The 21,377-nt window shown below is 43.4% G+C and overlaps 1 protein-coding gene across 9 annotated transcripts in view; it reads right to left on the bottom strand.

The window, feature by feature from the left end:
- The window catches only part of LOC308291649 (cyclin-dependent kinase-like 5), a 204,169-nt gene that overhangs the window by 158,470 nt on the left and 24,322 nt on the right, over window positions 1-21,377 (bottom strand). For all 9 annotated transcript variants that reach the window (XM_080733710.1, XM_080733713.1, XM_080733716.1 and 6 more), the window contains one exon: window positions 13,014-13,048. In XM_080733710.1, the coding sequence (XP_080589836.1) occupies window positions 13,014-13,048 (35 nt within the window). The remainder of the gene's footprint in view (window positions 1-13,013; window positions 13,049-21,377) is intronic.

Raw genomic sequence — 21,377 nt, 5'->3', positions numbered from 1 at the left:
TGATCAAAATATCCCCAACATACATTATCCTAGGGCGGAACGTTTGCCAAAAAATAGCAGATCTACAAGCTCACAACAACGCTGAAACAACACAATATGTCCATATATGGGCATTACCAGATATGGGCTTAATATTGATGAGATCAGGGATCTCTATATATGGGCATAAAAGGGACAAGGACAGGACATTCATTTGCAAGTGTGGTTGCCGTGACACAACTGTGAATTCTGTCTTGGCCATATATGGAGCATGACATGAGGCATGACTGACTGACTGACTGACTGACGGACGGACGGACATGATCTGCAGGTTTTCATAGTAAATGCTTTGTTGCAAAGTTGGGTTAATGCTGCAATGGCTGAGGGGGGAAAACACTGTAAAACAAACCTTCTTTTTCCCCACTTCAAGGTTCTGTATCTTCTCCCAGATGGCATGAGGTCTAAGTAGTGACCTCATGCCATCTGGGCGATGGCATATGCCATCTGAAAATAGACGACTTACAAGCTCACAACGTGTTTTAATTAGTGGTCAAGTGGTTGTTTCACTGTTAGTTTTGTACATTTTGGGTCCAGGCTGGGAAAACAAAACAACTAATATATATTTTTGGGTGGCTCTCTCCCTCTCTCTCTCTCTCTCTCTCTCTCTCTCCCTGGGTTTTGGGGAACCCCCTGCCTGTGTTCAAACAACCGTGTTCTGTTCTTACAAGACGATTAAAGAAAAACACGAGGCTGAATGTTCCCACGATGCACACGTTGTTATTGTAGTGAACAGGCAGCCTGCGCCATGCGGCCTGCACAGCCCTGCTAAACACACACACACACACACACACACACACACACACACACACACACACACACACACACACACACACACACACACACACACACACACACACACACACACACACACACACACACACACACACACACACACACACACACACACACACACACACACACACACACACAGAGAGTGGGAACTAAGTACATTTTACTCAAGCCCTGGACTTAAGTACTCATTTGAGGTATTTCCAATTTCAGTAGTTTTACTTCTACTCCACTACATCTCAGAGTCAAAGATTATGCTTTTATTCCACTACAATTATTTGAAAAAATGTAGTAAATTGTTAAATTTGTAGATTTGTATTATTATTACAAAATATGCATTATATGCAGCCCTTTATACATTTCGGCCATTTGAAAATAGCCGATCTACAAGCTCACAATGTGTCTTGTGAGCTTGTAGATCTGCTATTTTCAAAACACTTCTACATTGATTGATTGACTTTATTAGAAGTTTGCATAGGAAAGGGTACAGTTTCATGACGGTACAGTTCACTGGTACAAGGTCTACTAAAAGGAGATCCTAGAAAAGACTAAGCTTATTTCCACAGGAAACCATTAAAGTATCTCATATAACATTGAATGACGGACGGATAGAACACATTACTATGCAGTAGATATAGTAAAAAAAAAATGTAAATAAAATAAACAGTGCAAAAAATATATACAGTAGGTAAATACATACATTTTTAATACAATACTTTTGTACTTTTACTCAAGTACATTTTAAATTCCAGACTTTTAACTTATAACAGAGTATGTCTGCATGGCAGTATGGATACATTTACTGCACCATGAGCCCTGTAGGCCTGAAAACCCCCACTCACACACCTTAGAGTCTGGATGGATGGGTTCTCTCCCTCTCCCTCTCTCTCTCTCCCTCTCTCTCTCTCCCTCTCTCTCTCTCTCTCTCCCTCTCTCTCTCTCTCTCTCTCTCTCTCCCTCCCCCTCTCCCTCTCTCTCCCTCTCCCTCTCCCTCTCCCTCTCCATCTCCCCCTCTCTCCCTCTCTCTCTCTCTCCCTCCCTCCCTCTCCCTCTCTCTCTCTCTCTCTGTGGGAGTAATATTCAGCGAGACATGACAACAAACAGTGCGTGGGCGGAGGAGAGCAGAGCATCTTTACGGGGAGAGACGTGGCAGCAAGAACTATCTGCTGCTGCTGAGGTGTCAATAATAGAAACAAGAAGAATGCAAGGCAGACATGGTCCGAGTTCCATTGTATGTATGTACAGTATGTATGTATGTATATACTGTGTGTATATATACTGTGTATATCCCTAGTTACTGACTGACGTCAGCATGACTGTCTGCATGGTGCTAGTGCTGGCTGGCTGGCTGGCTGACTGACTGACTGACTGACTGACTGACTTACTGGCTGGCTGATGGAGAAAGGACTTCTACCCTATGGGCCACATGGCTCTGCAAGGCTTACATAAATCACCATACAACAAGATTGTTGCACAAAACAAGTGGCGGAAACAGCAGATCTACAAACTGACGAGAGTTGACGAGAAACACCAAGGCCTGACAGCATGGAAGTGGTCCGCCCAGAATGCTTCCACTCTCACCTGTAAGAAATGGGCCACGCTCGTAATGTTAGTTCTAAGTGTTCAATAAGGAAGATCTCTTCTCGCTTTGATATTTGCAGCACTTTAGTAAATGGTAAATGGTGCATTTATATAGCTCTTTTATCCAAGGCGCTTTACATACAGAGGAAACCATGCAAGGCACCAACCTGCTCATCAGGAGCAGTTAGGGGTTCAGAGTCTTGCTCAAGGACTCTTCCACACTAACTCTGGGGGAGCCTGGGATTGAACTGGGAACCTTACCCAGGGGGCCGCTCTACCACTATCTTAGCCCTGCTACCCCACTTTAGTTCATTGATGGGAATTCTCCTCAAATATCCTTTCGTTCACATTTCACTGAAGCGTGAGCTCTAGGCTACCAGCCAATCGGAATCTGGCAATCTGCAGGCAGCCAATCAGGCTCCTCCGTCTTTAAATATCACTGCATGCCTCTGATCCTGTCATTCTCTTTTCAGCGAGCGGAGAGCAGAGCAACCCACCTTCACCTTGTTAAAGTCTCAGCCCACCTCCGTCCCCAGGCCCACCTTCACCTTGTTAAAGTCTCAGCCCACCTCCGTCCCCAGGCCCACCTTCACCTTGTTAGAGTCTCAGCCCACCTCCGTCCCCAGGCCCACCTTCACCTTGTTAGAGTCTCAGCCCACCTGCGTCCCCAGGCCCACCTTCACCTTGTTAGAGTCTCAGCCCACCTGCGTCCCCAGGCCCACCTTTACCTTGTTAGAGTCTCAGCCCACCTCCGTCCCCAGGCCCACCTCATTAAAAGTCTGAGAGTTGAGAAGGAAGGAAGTTCATCTGCACTGCCACCACCATGCAGTATCTAGACTCCAGGGTGGGGGCTCGCACACATATTAACCACTTTAAACCCTGTGGGCCAGGGTTCCCCACTAACCCCAGTAATTTTGGGGTGTAGAGAAAGTTACAGGTATGGTGAGTGCGATATGAAACGTAAGCTTACCATAATCACAGTAATCCTTAATCATTTTCAATCATTTTGGACAGAAATGAGGGAAGGTGTGTGTGTCTGTGTCCAGCTGATGCCAGTAAGTAGTTGACGGCCCCTCGTTAATGGATCAAAGGAAGGCAATTATGTCTCTGCACTTTAGAGAAATTATGTCAACTGGCTGCTGTTATACAGATGCATACTTTTCAAGCAGACTGGTTAATTGGTTCTTAACTTATTTTGTTTCAACTTTAAGGAGTGCATTTCTCATAATAATTACAATAATGGTGGTATAAGAGCAGCAACAACACTATATCTGAACTGTCGCCCCCCGCAATGCTGTGGCCCTCAGCTTGGTACCCTAGACATAATTCGGCCCTTGGGGAAAACTAATTGGGGAACCCTGCTGTAGGCTATACATTGGATAGAGTCGCGATGTGACGCGTTGTGAGCTTGTAGATCGGCCATCCTTGAAAAAAGTATTCAGATGGCAGTCCATGGCCAAATGCATATTAATTCAGGGGTCCTTGACAAGAAAAATCGTAAAAAAAGCGTAGATGTGGGGGGGAGGGTCCTTGAAAGGTAAAGGTTTGAGCATCACTGCTCTAACACACAGACACTAAAGAAAGGTAAAGGTTAGAGCATCACTGCTCTAACATACAGACACTAAAGAAAGACCCACGTCTCTTCCTCCGTCTTCCCTCCCACCTGACGTATGTTTAGCTGTTGTTGGTGCTTTAGCCGCACGTGGGAGGCAACCTTTCACAGCAGCAAGGATATTTCTGGAAAGACGCGTGGCTATTTTTAAATCCTTCTCCCGTTATGTATATTTAACCTTTAAATTGGCGGAGCGTCGTCGTTGGGCTAAATAAGCATGTTGTTTGCTAAAGCGCTGTAATAGCAGCTGCAAGGCGGGCAAAGCGCTTCTGGATCTGACACAAAGAGCTTCTGGATCTGACACAAAGAGCTTCTGGATCTGACACAAAGAGCTTCTGGATCTGACACAAAGAACAGCTGTTTTTTCTGCGGCTTCTCCACCTGTCACAGCAACCCAGCGTCTCGGCCTCCCGCTTAGGAATGTGCGTGGGTTCGTGCACGGGCATGGAGGCGTGCACGCACGACGTGCGTATGAATGTATTTATGAGGCTTGTTGAGGAAAACGCAGCGGCTGGCGGGATGAGTTCACGTCATGGGAGGTCTGAAAAGGAACACACTCTACCCACTGCAGGCTTGAATTTTTCATTGGATTCGTCCACATTCATAAATAATCATTCTTATAACCGGTGGCGTGTTCTACCGTGTTACACTGTATATGTATTGTAGTGTGACCTGTAGAACATTTTTATAGCCATCCAAAAAAGAAGAAAACCTAAAACAAAGAATACAAAAAATCCTAAAATACTTAATTTCACACCTAAAACAGTGTATATTATAATAATCACCACAATATTGCTGCCAACACCAGCTAGCCTCTCACACAGCTCAGCCAGTTGTACAGTCTCCATCCCCAGCCTCCCAGTTAGCTGCTATCCTCCAACACTCCAACACACTAAACATACAGTCTCCATCCCCAGCCTCCCAGTTAGCTGCTATCCTCCACCACTCCAACACACTAAACATACAGTCTCCATCCCCAGCCTCCCAGTTAGCTGTTATCCTCCAACACTCCAACACACTAAACATGTGGAGGTGAAGGCTTATGTGTGGCTTATTGTCTTTCTTCAGTTGATAATGAATGGCCGCTGGCGAAGGAATTCACACAATTAGACAACAGACCTGACACACTTCATAGTATTAAAACTGCATCATCGTTACAGCATACTGTACATTCGGCGACCTTAAGTGTGTGTGTACGTACGCGCGTGTGTTGTGCGTGTGGGAGGGTGGGAATAATTATAGATGCCATCCAAAAAAATAACAGAACACACCACTGCTTACTGTATGTTGTATTCACATATTGAATGGACAAAATTCCATCTTATTCATAATTGGTATAATAGATAAAATCGATTAGTATGTCATCTCTGAGAGAGTACAAATAGAACCAAATGGACCCCACCCTGGGCAGGATATGACTTCCGGTTGGTTGTAGCAGAAGTGGCGGAAGTGCTGCGTTTAACGATGTTAAACTTATGTCATGCGGTGCAGGTCTGTTTACGTTCCCCAGCGAAACAAACTGAAAAATTGTAGCTCTTAACTCGCTCTTAATAAGTGTAATGTTGTCCGAATCCATGTTTTTGTTTGTATATTGTTTATTGCGAGCGCAACCGACGGAGCAGGAGAAGTAGAACAGATTTGTTTCAGCAGGGAATACGTTTGCAGGGACACCGCACTGTGAAAGAAATACAACTTCCGGGAAAATTCAGCCCCACCTCCTAAGCTGTGTCTCAAGTCCTTAAATTAGATCCTATTTCCTACACTTCTTTCCTATTTCCTTGTATGTTAGTCTTTTCTCTTTGCAGATGAGTAAGCCTGGCTACGTGAGGCTTATGGGTCCATTTGGTTCCATTTGTACACTCTCACTCTGGTTTATTACAGCTGTCCTATGTACCTTTCCTCAACTATCCCTGGATTTTAACCCGCAAGGGGTGTCCTTGCAAATGAAGCATTTGAGGAGAACCACTAGTACTGGTTGTAGTTGGACTCCTAATGTGCCATGGTGTCGTAGTAAGTCAGTGTTGTACATGTTCTGAAGAAAACCTGGAGACTGGATGTTCAGTAATTGGGTCTTTTGATGAAAACAAGAACATTATAATTGTGTGTAAAACAGAAAATCTAAAGATTTGCCACGGACAAGGACAAGTCTTCGACACGTTTGTCCATGTACAGACATGTTGATGACTACAGGGATGGGACGATAATCGTTAGTAACTTTTATCGTGATAAAAAAACACTCACAATAACCATATGCACTGGGATCAATTCGCCTTTATTTGCTGAGCTGCATGTCTGGTACCATTTAAACCCTCTAGAATTGGTAAAACGGACCTGGAAATAACTCTCTGGCAAATCTCTTGGCTAAAAAATAGCCGAGCTACAAGCTCACAACGTGCCGCGTTACAACACTTTGTGAGCTTGTAGATCTGCTTGTGGATCCTTGTTGGCAAATGTTCCGCCCCAGGATAATGGATGTTGGGGATATTTCGATTTATTATCGCGAAATCGCAATTTCTTTGGTCACAATAATCGTGACATGAAATCTTCATTTAATCCTATCCCAAAACAACAACAACCACTTCAGAGGCTATATACGACTACGTATGACAACAGCATTCTAAGGTTGGCAAGAAATATTACCTCTAACAGTAGCCATGTGTTGCATAGAGAATATAGAAATATTACCTCTAACAGTAGCCATGTGTTGCATAGAGAATATAGAAATATTACCTCTAACAGTAGCCATGTGTTGCATAGAGAATATAGAAATATTACCTCTAACAGTAGCCATGTGTTGCATAGAGAATGTAGGTTGCTGCCTTCAGGAAGGAGATACGGTGTTCCAGAATACAATAAGGTCAGACTAAAAAGGTCCTTTGTCCATCAGTCGACTTTAAGGCTTAATCAGGAGTTTGGCCATAGGCAGGCTTAGCGGTGGGCATCGCTCTTGTCTGTATTATCCTTATGTATGTAAACCTGTCTTGTTTTTGTTCCCTTGTGTCAAATGTTTGTATGTATGTTTCACATACATGGCTGCTGTTTCGCAAGACACATTTCAGTGTGAGCTGACAATAAAGTATATCATACTGACAATAAAGTATAACTATATCATATCATATAATATATCTATTGATGACCCACTGGTTGAATGAACTGTTGCTCCCCTAACATCATCTCTGTGTAGTGCATCTCAGTGAGGTCAGCACATGTTACGTAAAAGCTTGTTGCCTGCTTACAGTACAGGACAGTGATTATAGTCATGATGCTGCTGCTGGTATATTTGGAACAAATAATCACACTAAAAGACAACAGCCCTCTGGGCCATTACAGCTCTATTAAAAGATCTGGGTTTGTGCATGCGTGTGTGTGCCGTGCCGTGCGCGTGTGCGTGTGCGTGTGCGTGTGCGTGTGCGTGTGTGTGTGTGTGTGTGTGTGTGTGTGTGTTTTTGAGTGTGCGTGTGCGTGTGTGTGTGTGTGTGCAGCTGGCCTGTGATCAATCAGGGTGAATGATCAAGCTTAGTAATTACAGGCTTGTGATTGTATGGCTTTCCTCCCCTCTCTCTCTCTCTCTCCCTCTCTGTGTCTCTCTCTCTCTCTCTCTGTGCTCAACAATTAAGCAACATGAACCCATAGCGTCCCTGTTCAGGGGTGAACGTTCAACAGAAATAGCTTTTTCAGTGCCACAGACCCGCAGACAGACAGACATTAGTGTATTTTTGAAGCGGTGAAAGCCGTTTCCGAGTGGCTTTGTGTGTCCCATGTCCATATATGGTCATTTCAGTCCAGAATGAACTGTTTTTATCTGTACCGTACGTCCAGAATATGTGTGTAGTGTCCGTCCCGGTCTGATGATTGGATACTTTGAGGATTGGTCAAGCTTCACATGACAATTCGGCCCTCCAGATAAAATCATTCATTCATTCAGAATATAAAGAATGTATAGATCACTGAGTTCATAACTCTAGAACGCATAGAATAAAAGTTCACCGCTTCACTTCGAACAGAGGTTTGATTTTTTGTTTAGTTCTCTACAAGCGTAGGTTGGTCTGACCGATATTCCCACTGGACCCTGCATGGTACGCCCCCGGGTCATCAGAGCCAGCCAGGCACACACACCACATTTGAGGGCAATCGGTCGGCCAGTGTCAGAGTTATGCCCGGGATAACTATAGTTATACGCACGTACACACACACACACACACACAGGGGCGTCACAAGGGGTAGGAAAGTGGGACTGAGTTACTAGGGCCCAAGGTGGTGGAGGGGGGCCTTAATTATTTTATACTTAGCTATTGAAAAATAGCAGATATACAAGCTCACAGCGCGGCACCGAGTGCCGCGCTGCGAGCTTGTAGATCTGCTATTTATTTTTTTATTTTTTTATTAAAGCGAACATTTGTAACTCAAGTTTTGCTTCTGGGGGGGTCCCTGGAACTAAATATTTTGAGATGGGGGTCCGTGGCCAAATACATATCATTTTGGGGGTCCTTCACATGAAAAGGTTTGAGCTCCACTGACATCGAAACATAGATTTTTCAAAAAACCTTAGAAGGATTTGAAATATTCAAAGACTTTCATGATTTTTCAAAAAATAGCAGATCTACAAGCTCGCAGCGCGGCACTCGGTGCCGCGCTGTGAGCTTGTATATCTGCTATTTTTCAATAGTTAAAGCACAGGGGCCTAGGCCTGTCACGATTTACTAAACCCACGATTCGATTCAAATTACGATTCAAGGTTGACGATTCACGATGTCACGATTTTTTCACGATTTTTTCAACAAATGTATTTTCTAGAGAAATTACCCAAAAAAATCCACAATTCTTACAATTCCAGTATTTCTTTTGCTTTTAACAATACTGTTTTCTCTTATGCTCTTTTCAATACAGTAGAACTATCAAATGACAAAAAACAACAATAACATTTCAGTTCACTTGTCTTCTCTTACAAGGAATCCTGTATACAGTAGCAAATAGCAAATGACAGATAGTGTAAACTTATCAATTCTTAAATGTCAAATCCTGTTCTTTTTTTAAACAACACTCTTACACTTTTTTCAATACTGTATCAAAGAATGCATTTTTTTTGTGGTACATATCAAGCCAACTGTACTGTAAGCCAGGCACAAACTAAGGCATAATAACAACTCTTACCCTCTTTTCAAAATCAATAATTCATCAAAGTCAAGACCTAGGGCGGCTTGCACCAAGAGGGATTAAATAAATCTTAGTTTAGGGTTAATCAAGGGTTTGTTGATCTAGGTTTTATTTTAAATCGAGGTGCGTTGCACCACTTAAATGTAAGCATTGCTTAACAAATCTGTGATTAAACCCTTAACCTGTGATTAAAACCATAAACTGTGATTAGTTAATGGTTTAAATGTCCTCCATCTTGGATTTCGATATAAACAAACTGGAATATGCTATTCTCTTGAGCCTAATATCATTAGCGTTACTCTTTTATTCACTTCTAGGAGAATGTGGGCAGGCCTATGTTAAAGAGCGCCTGCAGCCAAAACAAAACAAAACAAAAATATAACACTCCCCGTCATACGACGGTGACGCTCGGACGCTACAGTGCGGTGCGGCGCGGCGCGGCGATGCGATGCGCGGCTAGAAGCAAGAAAAGACCACAGTTTTGATCACATTCACATTTGAGTCAATTATGAAGCGATTTCGAAAATTAAAACGTCTCCATGTTGCTTGGGAAGTCCACAAGCTTCCATGACAAATGTCTGTATGTCCCTGTAAATATTTAAATGTTCGCTAATTTAAAATAGCCGTACTACAAGGATGTGATGAGATGTTTGTTTTCAGCTGTGAAACGCTGTCTGCAGCTTACTTGCTGTGGGGCTTCCCTCACAGGAGGGGGACCCCTATTCATGTCAATGGCATGTTTGCATTTCAACCACCTATACAGCAGGTTTAAAATGAATCCCTTACTGATGTTTAAATCAAAGTTTAAAGTAGTGGTGCAACAGGATTAACAGTAATCCAGGTTTACAGTGAAAATTCAAACCAAGATTAAAAGGATGGTTTAAAACTAACCCTGATTAATGAAAACTAGATTTAAGGTTTGGTGCAAGCTGATTAAAAGATAAACCTTGATTTAAACCAGTTTAAGGCTTAAACCGTGTTGGTGCAAGCCGCCCCTAGTGTCTCATTGTGGATAGACTGTTCAAAGTCCCTGACTTTCTAACACACCATTCCACCAGCTTATATATTGACTGTGTCAATTCTTGTTTTCACTAGAAACGTTGTTTCCACATTGTAACCAGTGGCAGAGACATGCATCTGTACGTAGCATTGTTGTTGTTAGCCCTTAGCACTGATTAGTGCTATGCTCTGTAGCAGCAAAGTAATGACACAGCACTCAACTAACTGCTCTCTTTGTCAATCGAAATCGCGGAGCTCTGCTCTGCAGCCCAATGGAGGCACGCTGGCAGCTGTGAGTGGGTGAGCCTTCCTACTGTAGCTGCCGCTGCCTGTGTCTGCCTGACACGCAGAGACGTTGAAGACAGAATGGAGATTAAGTCGAGGGCGACCTCTGGTGGTCGAATCGCGATTTGTTTTTTTAAAAATCGATTTTCACCGTCCCCCAATAAAATCGATTTAAATCGATTTTTTCGTAAATCGTGACAGGCCTACAGGGGCCCCACAGTGAATCATTGTACCCGGGGCCCAGAATTTGGTGCAACGCCCCTGCCCACACACACGCACACCCACACACCCACACTGTACGTACACACACACACACACACACAGACACAGACTGGCATGGTCAGACTACTATCACTGTGTAGATCTCTGTCTCTGTAATATGACTGTCTGGACTCTGTGTGTGTGGAAGCTGCATTTCAAAAAGAAAACGCCTCTGGTGATACATCTGCTCCATATTTCCAGTATCATGTCATCAAAGTCATAAAATATCCCATCACACACTCCATGACGTGTCAATTTTCAATTTCTGCATTTAGCAGACGCTCTTAATTAATCCAGAGCTGTTCATGTGTATATATTAACCACTTATCCTAGTGTCCATATTCGGAGAGATTTTGCCAAAAATAGAAGATCTACACGCTGCGAGGCGTTGTGAGCTTGTAGATCTTCTATTTTTGGGAAAGAGCTTTGGCATAGAGGGGAAAAGAGCAGACTAAGTACAGAGTGAAAGGTCGAGTTATAAGTATTGACAGTTCAAGTGGTTAAATATCTGATAACACAAATTGACATGAATCCAAAATACACTGACACAAACAATGAAACTATATGGAATCTATGAACAGATTGTGGGGGTCCCTGCTTCATCTCTGTCCAACTTCTTAACCAATTACACTATTTCGCATAATTAATTATCCCCGCTGGAAGCCAATCTGTCTCTCAACTAAGGGGTCCTTGACCTGAAAACGTTGAAGACCCCTGGCATAGAAAGTAGTAGAGTAGTAGAAGAATAACCAAAACATACTGTACATTGAAGCTATACACGCTATAGGATGCCAGGTCAACACTCACCAGGTATATCAGTCTATATAACATTCTGTCTAAATCACATTTCAGCCTTTCCATAAGCCTGTATGAGCATGGAGCCTGATGGAGGCCTTTCCATAAGCCTGTATGAGCATGGAGCCTGATGGAGGCCTTTCCATAAGCCTGTATGAGCATGGAGCCTGATGGAGGCCTTTCCATAAGCCTGTATGAGCATTGAGCCTGATGGAGGCCTTTCCATAAGCCTGTATGAGCATTGAGCCTGATGGAGGCCTTTCCATAAGCCTGTATGAGCATGGAGCCTGATGGAGGCCTTTCCATAAGCCTGTATGAGCATTGAGCCTGATGGAGGCCTTTCCATAAGCCTGTATGAGCATGGAGCCTGATGGAGGCCTTTCCATAAGCCTGTATGAGCATGGAGCCTGATGGAGGCGAGGGCAGGAGCTGCTACATGACCTTGATTTGATTTCAATAACAGCCGTCCAGAGACTCCAGACCAGAGGCGTCTATTGGGTATGGCAAGGTGGTATGGCAGCTGCCATACCTTACAGGGGGGAAATGTACTTGAAATGAAATGAATTCACCATGCCTGTTGCCATGGTATGGCAACGTGACTGGTGTCTTGCACTCGCGAAAGACACCAGTCATGTTGCCATACCTTAGCTTTTGCTGAACTGACGCCACTGCTCCAGACATTCCTGTATTGTTGACCCATACTGTATACCAGGCCACACAGACACAGTGATAACAGGGTCCACAGCTTTTCTACACTGTGTCCATGGAATCCAAAAAGAACGCAGCGAAGCTGAGATTCAAACTTCAGGAGGACTTTAGGTCTTTGTTGAGTCAGCAACAAAGACCTGGCATGACTCAGCTTTTCGTGTGAATGTGGAGCCAACAGGTGCACGAGGAGAACTTCACACAAGTCAACTTCATTTCATTATTAATCCCTTTTTCCCCTCTCAATTTAGTTGTCATACCAGTTAATTGAATTCCTCTCCACACACATTTCTGCGTCGCCACTGCCATTGTATCCTACTGGCTCACCTGCCAGTGAGGAGCCTCCACCGGGAGGACGTACTGTTGTATCCTACTGACTCACCTGCCAGTGAGGAGCCCCCACCGGGAGGACGTACTGTTGTATCCTACTGACTCACCTGCCAGTGAGGAGCCCCCACCGGGAGGACTGTACTGTTGTATCCTACTGACTCACCTGCCAGTACTGACTCACCTGCCAGTGAGTCAGTCCTACTCTAGCAACCATTCAACATCTCCAGCCCGTAGGAGACCCTAGCCTAGATGAGCCTAAATGGAACCAAACGGACCCATCCCTAAGGGTCCGTTGGTTCCATTTATACACTCTCAGAGTTACAAACAGATAAATTAACACTGAGGACTGTGTGGACTAAAAATGATGACTAAATGAAACAACGGTTTGAAAGACTTAAGTCAAACCGGTGTCCAAGTCACTAATGAGCAAACTATAAATATAGCGTATTAAAAAGCATCTTACCTTGTGTCTGCACTTCAGAACGACACCATAGGCACCTGAAAGAGAGGAACAAACTGTTAGTCTGTTTAGTGAGCAATCGGAAGGTCACCGGTTAATTTCCCTGACCGTTGAAGTGTCCCTGAGCAAGACTCTTGCTCAAGGGACCAGCGGTCATCCTCCTGGGCATCTGAGCAGCCCGCCATCAGCTGGGTAAAGTACCATGTCCAGATCAGGGGCATAGCTCCGCCAATTTAACATAATTATTGAATGCTTTAACCAGTGAAAAATAGCAGATATACAAGCTCACTTGCTTGTAGATCTGCTATTTTTGAAAAAGTCGTGAAAAATATGTGCAAATCTTTGAATATACTATATGTATTTTCAAAGCGAACGTTTGTAACTCAAATTTTGCTTCTGGGTGGTCCCTGGAACTTGATATTTTGAGATGGGGGTCCGTGGCCAATTAGATATCATTTTGGGGGTCCTTCACATGAAAAGGTTTGAGAACCACTGACATAGTAGTCTCTCAAGAACAGACTAACTGAGCTCCAGTTGAAGTGAAAAGGACATGTTCGTTGACGATGGCTGGCCAGATTGCTGACATAGAAACATAGGTTTTCTCCAAAAATCTTAGAAGGATTCAAAAGACACTTATAGAATCGGGTCAAAATTCTAATTTTCACGATTTTTCAAAAATAGCAGATCTACAAGCTCGCAGCGCGGCACTTGGTGCCGCGCTGTGAGCTTGTATATCTGCTATTTTTCAATATTTAAAGCATAAAATATTGCGTCATAATGTGTTCAGGCCTAAATGGGTTAAAACAAATCCAATACGAACTAAAACTTCCTATGTTTGGCCGCTAGTTGCGCCGTTTTCCCCCCGCGAGGTACCAAAAAGAATTTGTCTACATTGGACCCCATTCGTTTTCCCCTTTGATTTTCTAACCTTTTTAATACTTTATGGTTCCTGTCGCTAGTGAAAAACTCCCTTTCAATCACCATGATATGCGTTTTGTGCAAATTATGGTCCCATTTATGTTAAAATTGATGATAAACTGATGATAAACTGATAAACTGATAAACTAAACTGATACTAGCCTGCTGTGTTCTTCTTTGTGTGCTTTATTTCAGGAGGCTCAACACCACATTACCCCACATTCTCCCATGTATCCCTGCGGTTCCACGTGACCGTTGGCAGCCAATAGCATGCCTTGTGATTCCTGAGGTACCATTAAAACAATGATGGCGACACCCATACAAGGGACAAAAAAAACATAATTTTCGCAGCATAGAAACCAACGGCTTCGCATCGTCCACAAACTTTTAAACTATGGTCCAGATAGGACAACACTAAAATGTTTTTTGCTTGATTATTTAGCTGTGCCTTCATCTCTGCTACAACTGAAACATGAGCCTCCACTGAGTGGACACCCGTCCACTATGCAGGCCTAGTGTTTACATCACTGAGTGGACACCCGTCCACTATGCAGGCCTAGTGTTTACATCACTGAGTGGACACCCGTCCACTATGCAGGCCTGGTGTTTACAACAGGCAGTTTAGTGGACACCCATCCACTATGCAGGCCTGGTGTTTACAACAGGCAGTTTAGTGAGCAAACCGGGCTGCCCTAGAGTAGCGCTTAGAGCACATGTAGGCCTTTCATGTAGGGATGGGTGTCACAGGGGGTAGGAAAGTGGGACTGAGTTACTGGGGCCCAAGGTGGAGGGGCCCTAGTAACTTTAGCTATTGAAAAATAGCAGATCTACAAGCTCACAGCTGCGAGCTTGTAGATCTGCTATTTTTGAAAAGTCGTGAAAATGTGCGCAAATCTTTGAATATGTGTATTTTTTAAGTGAACATTTGTAACTCAAATTTTGCTTCTGGGGGGTCCCTGGAACTAAATATTTTGAGATCGGGGTCCGTGGCCAAAAACATATCATCTTGGGGGTCCTTGACATAGGTTTCTTGCACACAATTTCACGATTAAAAAAAAATAGCAGATATACAAGCTCACAGCGCGGCGCTCGGTGCCGCGCTGTCAGCTTGTATATCTGCTATTTTTCAATAGTTAACATTCATGGGGGTTCCCGCACTCCCCGCAGTGAATCCTTGTACCCAGGGCCCAGAATTTGGTGTGACGCCCCTGACTATGCAGGCCTAGTGTTTACAACTGGCAGTTTAGTGAGCAAACCGGGCTGCCCTAGAGTAGTGGTTAGAGCACATGTAGGCCTTTCATGCAGGGATGGGATGATATGAAGATTTCGTGTCACGATTATTGTGAGCAAAGAACACGAAAATCTAAATATGCCCAACATCCATTATCACAGCAATTCTTTGGCAAAGAGATTTGGTAGAGAGTGAAAAAAAAAAAAAGACTGTATCAAGTATGTTATTTCTAGGTCCGGTTTAAGAAGTGGTACCGGATATGCAACGCGGCAAATAAAAGGTGAATTGATCCCAGTGCAGGACTGAGGATAATTTCACGATAAATTTAAATCTCCACGATACGATTATTGTGAGTGTTTTTTATCACGATAAACGATAATAATTATCGTCGCATCCCTACTTTCATGAGCTCCAATCAGGGGCATAGTTCTGCCGATTTAAAACGACTCCAATACGGAACTAAAACTTCCTATGATTGGCCGCTAGTTGCGCCGTTTTCCCCCCCGGCCGATCGCAAAAAGAATTTCCCACCATTGGATCCCATTCATTTTCCCCTTTCGTTTTCTAACCTTAATTAACATTTTCATGAATACTGTATGGTTCCTATCGCTAGTTAAAAATTGCCTTTCAATCACCATCATATTCGTTTTGTCGAAATGTGGTCCAATGTATTTTAAAATAAATGATAAAGTTGCGGGGGGGCGTGGCCAACTAAACTAATACCAGCCGGCTGTGTTCTTCTTCGTGTGCTGTATTTCGGGAGGCTCTGACCACATTCTCCCACGTATCCCTGCGTTGCACGTGACTGTTGGCAGCCAATAGCATCTCTGATGCCTTTACAATTCTATGATGGCGACACCCATTCCAAGGGGTAGAAAGGGCCATTTGCGCTGCATAGAAACCAATGGCTTCGCTTCGTCCATATTTTTCTACAGTCCATGGCTCCAATGCTCCCTAATGCCAAATCATATGGGTTCTTATCTGAGCTAAAGTCACCAGTTGGTCTCTGGATCATACTGTTTCTTTTCTTTGTTAAATTGTCTTTTGTTTATTTTTTACATGCCTATTAATGTTTCTCAAGCCCCTGGAGGGGTTTTAGGCATCTCCATCACATTTCTACGAGCATCATTTTTAAATTCTCTTATAAATGATAATAACAAACAAAACAAACAAACAGGACATTTGCATGAGGCAGTCTCTCTGAGAGCTCTCCACGTTTGCTAATAAACACACTGATTCATTCCACTCTACACCAGGGAGAAGAATTATTCTTTACCAGTCATACAGAAGGAAGGTATACAATTCCTGACACTACTAGCCGAAACTAGAATTTCCCTCGTGGGATTAATAATAAAGGTATTTCCCCCCTAAATATTAACAGAGATGTCCTGGCTAAAACAAACTGCCATAAGTGGTTCTTGTAAAAGATAAGAGCCTTCTTGGCGTGGAGAAAGCGGGCGTACTTGAGAGCGCTGGGAGATACTGTCAGCATCAATAAAACATGACGACTTGAACGGTGAAACCAGAAGCACGGTTCAAACGAGCAAGAGGTTGACTGCGTTTACAAGCAGCCAGAAAGACACGAGGCCGAGGCAAAACCAGCACAACTACTTTTGATCTTCCAGTCTGTTGAAACACAAAGATCTGCAGACATTTGTGTCACTTAAAAACAGTTGACTCTCAAAACATTGTCATGTCAAGGCAGGCAGACACACAAAATGCATATGTTTTTGGCCGCCAAACCCAATCTGAAAAGATGAATTGAGTACAAAGGACCCCAATGGAAACAAGCTATATAGGCTTTCTTGCGTTTAAAAATCCTCTTAGCAGACCTTGTATTGAACTGTATTGTTTTTTTCTTTTCTTTTCTTTTTTTTTGCTACTGCTAAAAGTATTCAATCAATCAATCAATCAATCAATCAATCAATCAATCACCTTTATGCCAGGGACCCCCACAACAGAATATTTGTATTTATTTTTTTCCTTTCCTTAAAAAACTTTCCAAATAATTTGTGTGCTTGAAGATCGTATATTTCCAAATAGCTGATCTTGTAAAATAGGATTAAAGGTGGTTAAACCTCTCCTAATTTAGAGCCTGTAGGACCCCTGGGTGGGGAAGGGGTCCCCGGACCCCACTTTGAGAAACCACCGACCTCAAAAGGTATTTACTCCTCTCTCATATCTCATATCTCATATCTCATATCCTCAGACCAATTAAGGAGACAGAGAGACAGAGAGACAGAGACAAAGAGAGAGAGAGAGAGAGGCAGAGAGAGAGAGAGAGAGAGAGAGAGAGAGAGAGAGAGAGACAGAGAGAGACAGAGAGACAGAGCGAGAGAGAGAGAGACAGAGAGAGACAGAGAGACAGAGAGAGAGAGAGAGAGTTCCAGTGAAAGAGTAAACGGGTGTTTCAGGTTAGAAAGTAGGACATGCAGGAGTGTTGGCAGAGAGTCGTCTCTAAGTAGTGATGTTATCCACCCTGGCAGTCCCCCCCCCCCCCCCCCCCCCCCAACACCCCCCCCCCTCCTCGAGGGCGTCTCACAGAATCCTTCAACCAAGGAGCAGCGTCCGTGCATAAAGCCTCACTCATGCTTACTGTACGTTGCGTGCTGCTGGTGTTGACTGCTGTACAGTAAATATAAGCTCACAATTTACAATTTAGAAATTTAGCAGACGCTCATTTAGACCTGAACTAGGGCTGTTACAATTATTACATAATCGTCTACTCGCAATTATTTGACATAATCGCGATACTTTTTCATAATCGTCATAATCGTTTCCATGTTGAAAAATGTTCATATATTTTTCTTTTAAGTATCGCGACGCGTTGTGAGCTTGTAGATCATCTATTTCCACTATCAATGTTCTTTTTTAAGTATAAAGTTGTCAAATATGTCAGCAATTTCTTTGTGTATTTAGGTTATGTGTAAAAGCCAAACAGAAATGTGATTGTCAACGACAAAAACACAATTAAATCGTTAATCGCAATTATTTGAGTGACAATTAATCGTGACAGCCCTAACCTGAACGCAAACCTGTGTCACTGTGGATTTGAACCACTTTAACCATTATGTTATGCTTTAACTAGCAGATGTACAAGCTTGTAGATCTGCTATTTTTGAAAAATCGTGAACATCTGTGCAAGTCTTTGAATATTGTTGACCCGATTCGATTCTATAGATGCCTTCTAAATCCTTCTTCTAAATCAGTGGTTCTCAAACCTTTTCATGACCCCCAAAATGACAGGTATTTGGCCATGGACCCCCATCTAAAAATATGTTGTTCCAGGGACCACCCAGAAGCAAATATTTGAGTTGCAAATATTCGCTTTTAAAAGGATGAATTCAAAATCGTGATTTGTCTAAAATAGCAGATCTACAAGCTACAAAACAAACAAAAGCAACAGCAAAAGCAAAAGCCCACTGCAACTATAAATATTTACACGTGACTTTAAAGGAGAATTGGACCAAAGTCACTTATAATGAGCAGAGCTGGCACTACCAGACCAGCGCTGCAGGCTACCGAGGTGTCAACTGAATGCAATGTTCCGTCGCCCGACTTTTAAAGTTTGCCAACTAAAGCCAGCAGACTACAAGTTAGGTTGAAGCCTTTGGAAGTAGTCTGTTTGATGGAGAGTAGGGGTGGGCGATATGGTGATAATTATCGTTGAGAGGATACAATGTCTCCACGATATGCCTTTTCAGAGGTATTGCTGCGACCGTAGGGAGCTACTTACTGTAGAAACCTCCACCGGCTGTCTGTGAGTGAGTGAGTCAGTCAGTGAGTCCGTCACACGTCACACGTCACACTTTTTCCCTGCTTATATCTCCGCACCCGTTGACCCGATCCATGCCAGATTTTACACACACACTCCTTGCCTGCCAAACTACAACCTCCAAGGACCCCCGGAGCCCCAGTCCCTGGGGGACCCCCTGATGTAAAAAATGACCAAATGTGCAAAAATGACCAAATGACCACCCCAACGGGGCTGCTCACGGGGAATTCCCGGGGACCACCGACTCCTGGTGCTACAGAACGGATACAAAAGTGGTGGCGCCCCCAGTGGAGGACCCCCTGCCACTGCAGCGCCCATAAAATGCCGTAACTCGGGCTAGGAGCGTCCGGGAGAGCCGGGGCCGGTACCTATTCGTCCGCAAAGGCAACGCGGAGACCCCACCCCTCATTTCTCACATGGCCCTATTGTAGCGCCACCTTCAGGCCGATTTTTAAAACACATTTTTGGACACTGCTCCTACAGTTTTTGCCCTAAAATCACGAATATCACTACACAGCATGTCTACACTCATGTCATCAACATGGATCAGGAAGATTTTGGAAAAACTATTTTTTGCCCTATTTGTGGAGATAAGTGACCTACGGTCGCTTATCTCCCGATTAGGGAGTCTTACTGGTATATATCGTGATACAATTGAGTGAGCCTTGTAAAACATCCTGTTTAATCGTTAATACAGAGATCCATTGCAGAATTCAATTTAAGCCTGCATTTTGGTCTAAATCAGTAGTTCTCAAACTTTAAAATATAGACGCGGTTGCCGTCGGGACTGCCGCTAGGATCAACGGTGGCCGCACCGCGGTGAGACACAAACACACTCGCTCGGTGAGTGAACGCCGCGCGGTATTTCACAAAGATGAACACAATCCATCTCTCACCGCCCGCGTATTCATGCACAAACAAGCACGCTCGCGGTGGATTTCCCGGGACCGTGGCAGCTCGCCTCGCCGCCCCAAAACTTCGCTGCGCGGGCGAAAAAGCCGTCCACCTCTCATTGAAAATGAATTGCTAGGAGGCGGTGACCGCGCGTAGTGTGGAACCCCCTTAAATCAGGCTTAACCCCAGTGTTCAGAGACAAAACTAAAGACGTGGTCAGGAATGTGAGCGGGCGGTTAGCCGTTAGTCCACCGTACGACCGTCTCTGCTCTCCAGGGCTGTTGTTGTCACGATCCTGACATTTTAGATGACGATTCATTTTTGTAGAGAAAATAATTGCGATAAAGCATAAAGGATTTAATTGTTGTTGTTTTTTTTTTTTTGCCATTGAACATTGAAACAAATTAAAGATGACATTTCCGCTTGCCTTCTGTGCTTGGGGAACACAGACTGCACGGGGCAGATATGATGAATAACTGACATAATTATGCAAAGGAAGGAGTGACATGTTTAATGACTTTCTACCCTAAAGCTTGAATCATTTTATAAGCTCAGCAGAACAGCACATTACAATGACCAGACCACGGTTGTGTCCATAATGCTTATAATTATGCATAAAAACATACAGTAGGCCTGGAATTTCGTCATTTTAGGGGCAAGGCCACTTGGCCTTTGGTGTTGTCCATTTTTGGAGGGCACAAATGCCAAATCAAATAAAACAAGATTTTAGTCCATTGAAAGAATTTGTTGAATTTAAGGGTTAGGGATGATAACCTAATCTGCAGTGAAATAGATAAATGATGGTATTTACAATCTGATCCATGCTCAGCCCTGCACCAATCAAAGTCACTGGATTGGTTTAAAGATGGTAGAGTTAAGATTTCAGAATCTCAACAAAAGACACTGGTGTCTACATGACAAGAAAGAAACACTGGTGTCTACTATCTACATATTGACAAGACAGAGACAGAGGAGAAAGTGGTGCAGTCAGCTGGGGCATTAAGGCCACTGTGGTCTCAGGTCATGCCATTGGTTTGAGGGGCACAAGGCCAAACTGAGGGGCAAACGACAGCCATCGGTCTTCATGGCCTCCATGACATTCCTGCCCTCTCATACAGTATAAAAAGACACTGTATAACTGACTAAGTTATGTTCGTTATAATGTGATGTTCCGCTAATCGTATAATACATTATGACCAGCACATAGAATACTTAAAACACCTTATTATAAGTTGTTTATACGCGTAATTATAAACATTTATAACGAGTGCTACAATGCCTTATAAGCTCATTATACAATGTATTATAAAAGTAATTATAAAGAGCCTTTATGGCTATTTAAAAGATAGTAAAAAACAGATGATCTAAAAAGGATGTGAAATTTGGTTTCATGTTATGCTCTCAAGAGTTAAATTATTGTTAAATATCTGCATTACTTAATTGACAAGAAGCCTAAACAATTAGTGAATGTGTAAGGAATTGTTATTTTGATCAACGTTGGCCTGTTATCTCTCCTATGGTACCAACATCAATACTAGTGGAATCGTGG

The sequence above is a fragment of the Nannobrachium achirus genome (assembly GCF_963921795.1).
Source record: "Nannobrachium achirus genome assembly, chromosome: 1".
Taxonomy (NCBI): domain Eukaryota; kingdom Metazoa; phylum Chordata; class Actinopteri; order Myctophiformes; family Myctophidae; genus Nannobrachium; species Nannobrachium achirus.
Note: the sequence above shows the minus strand (reverse complement) of the source record. Positions and strands in the feature narration are given on the sequence as shown.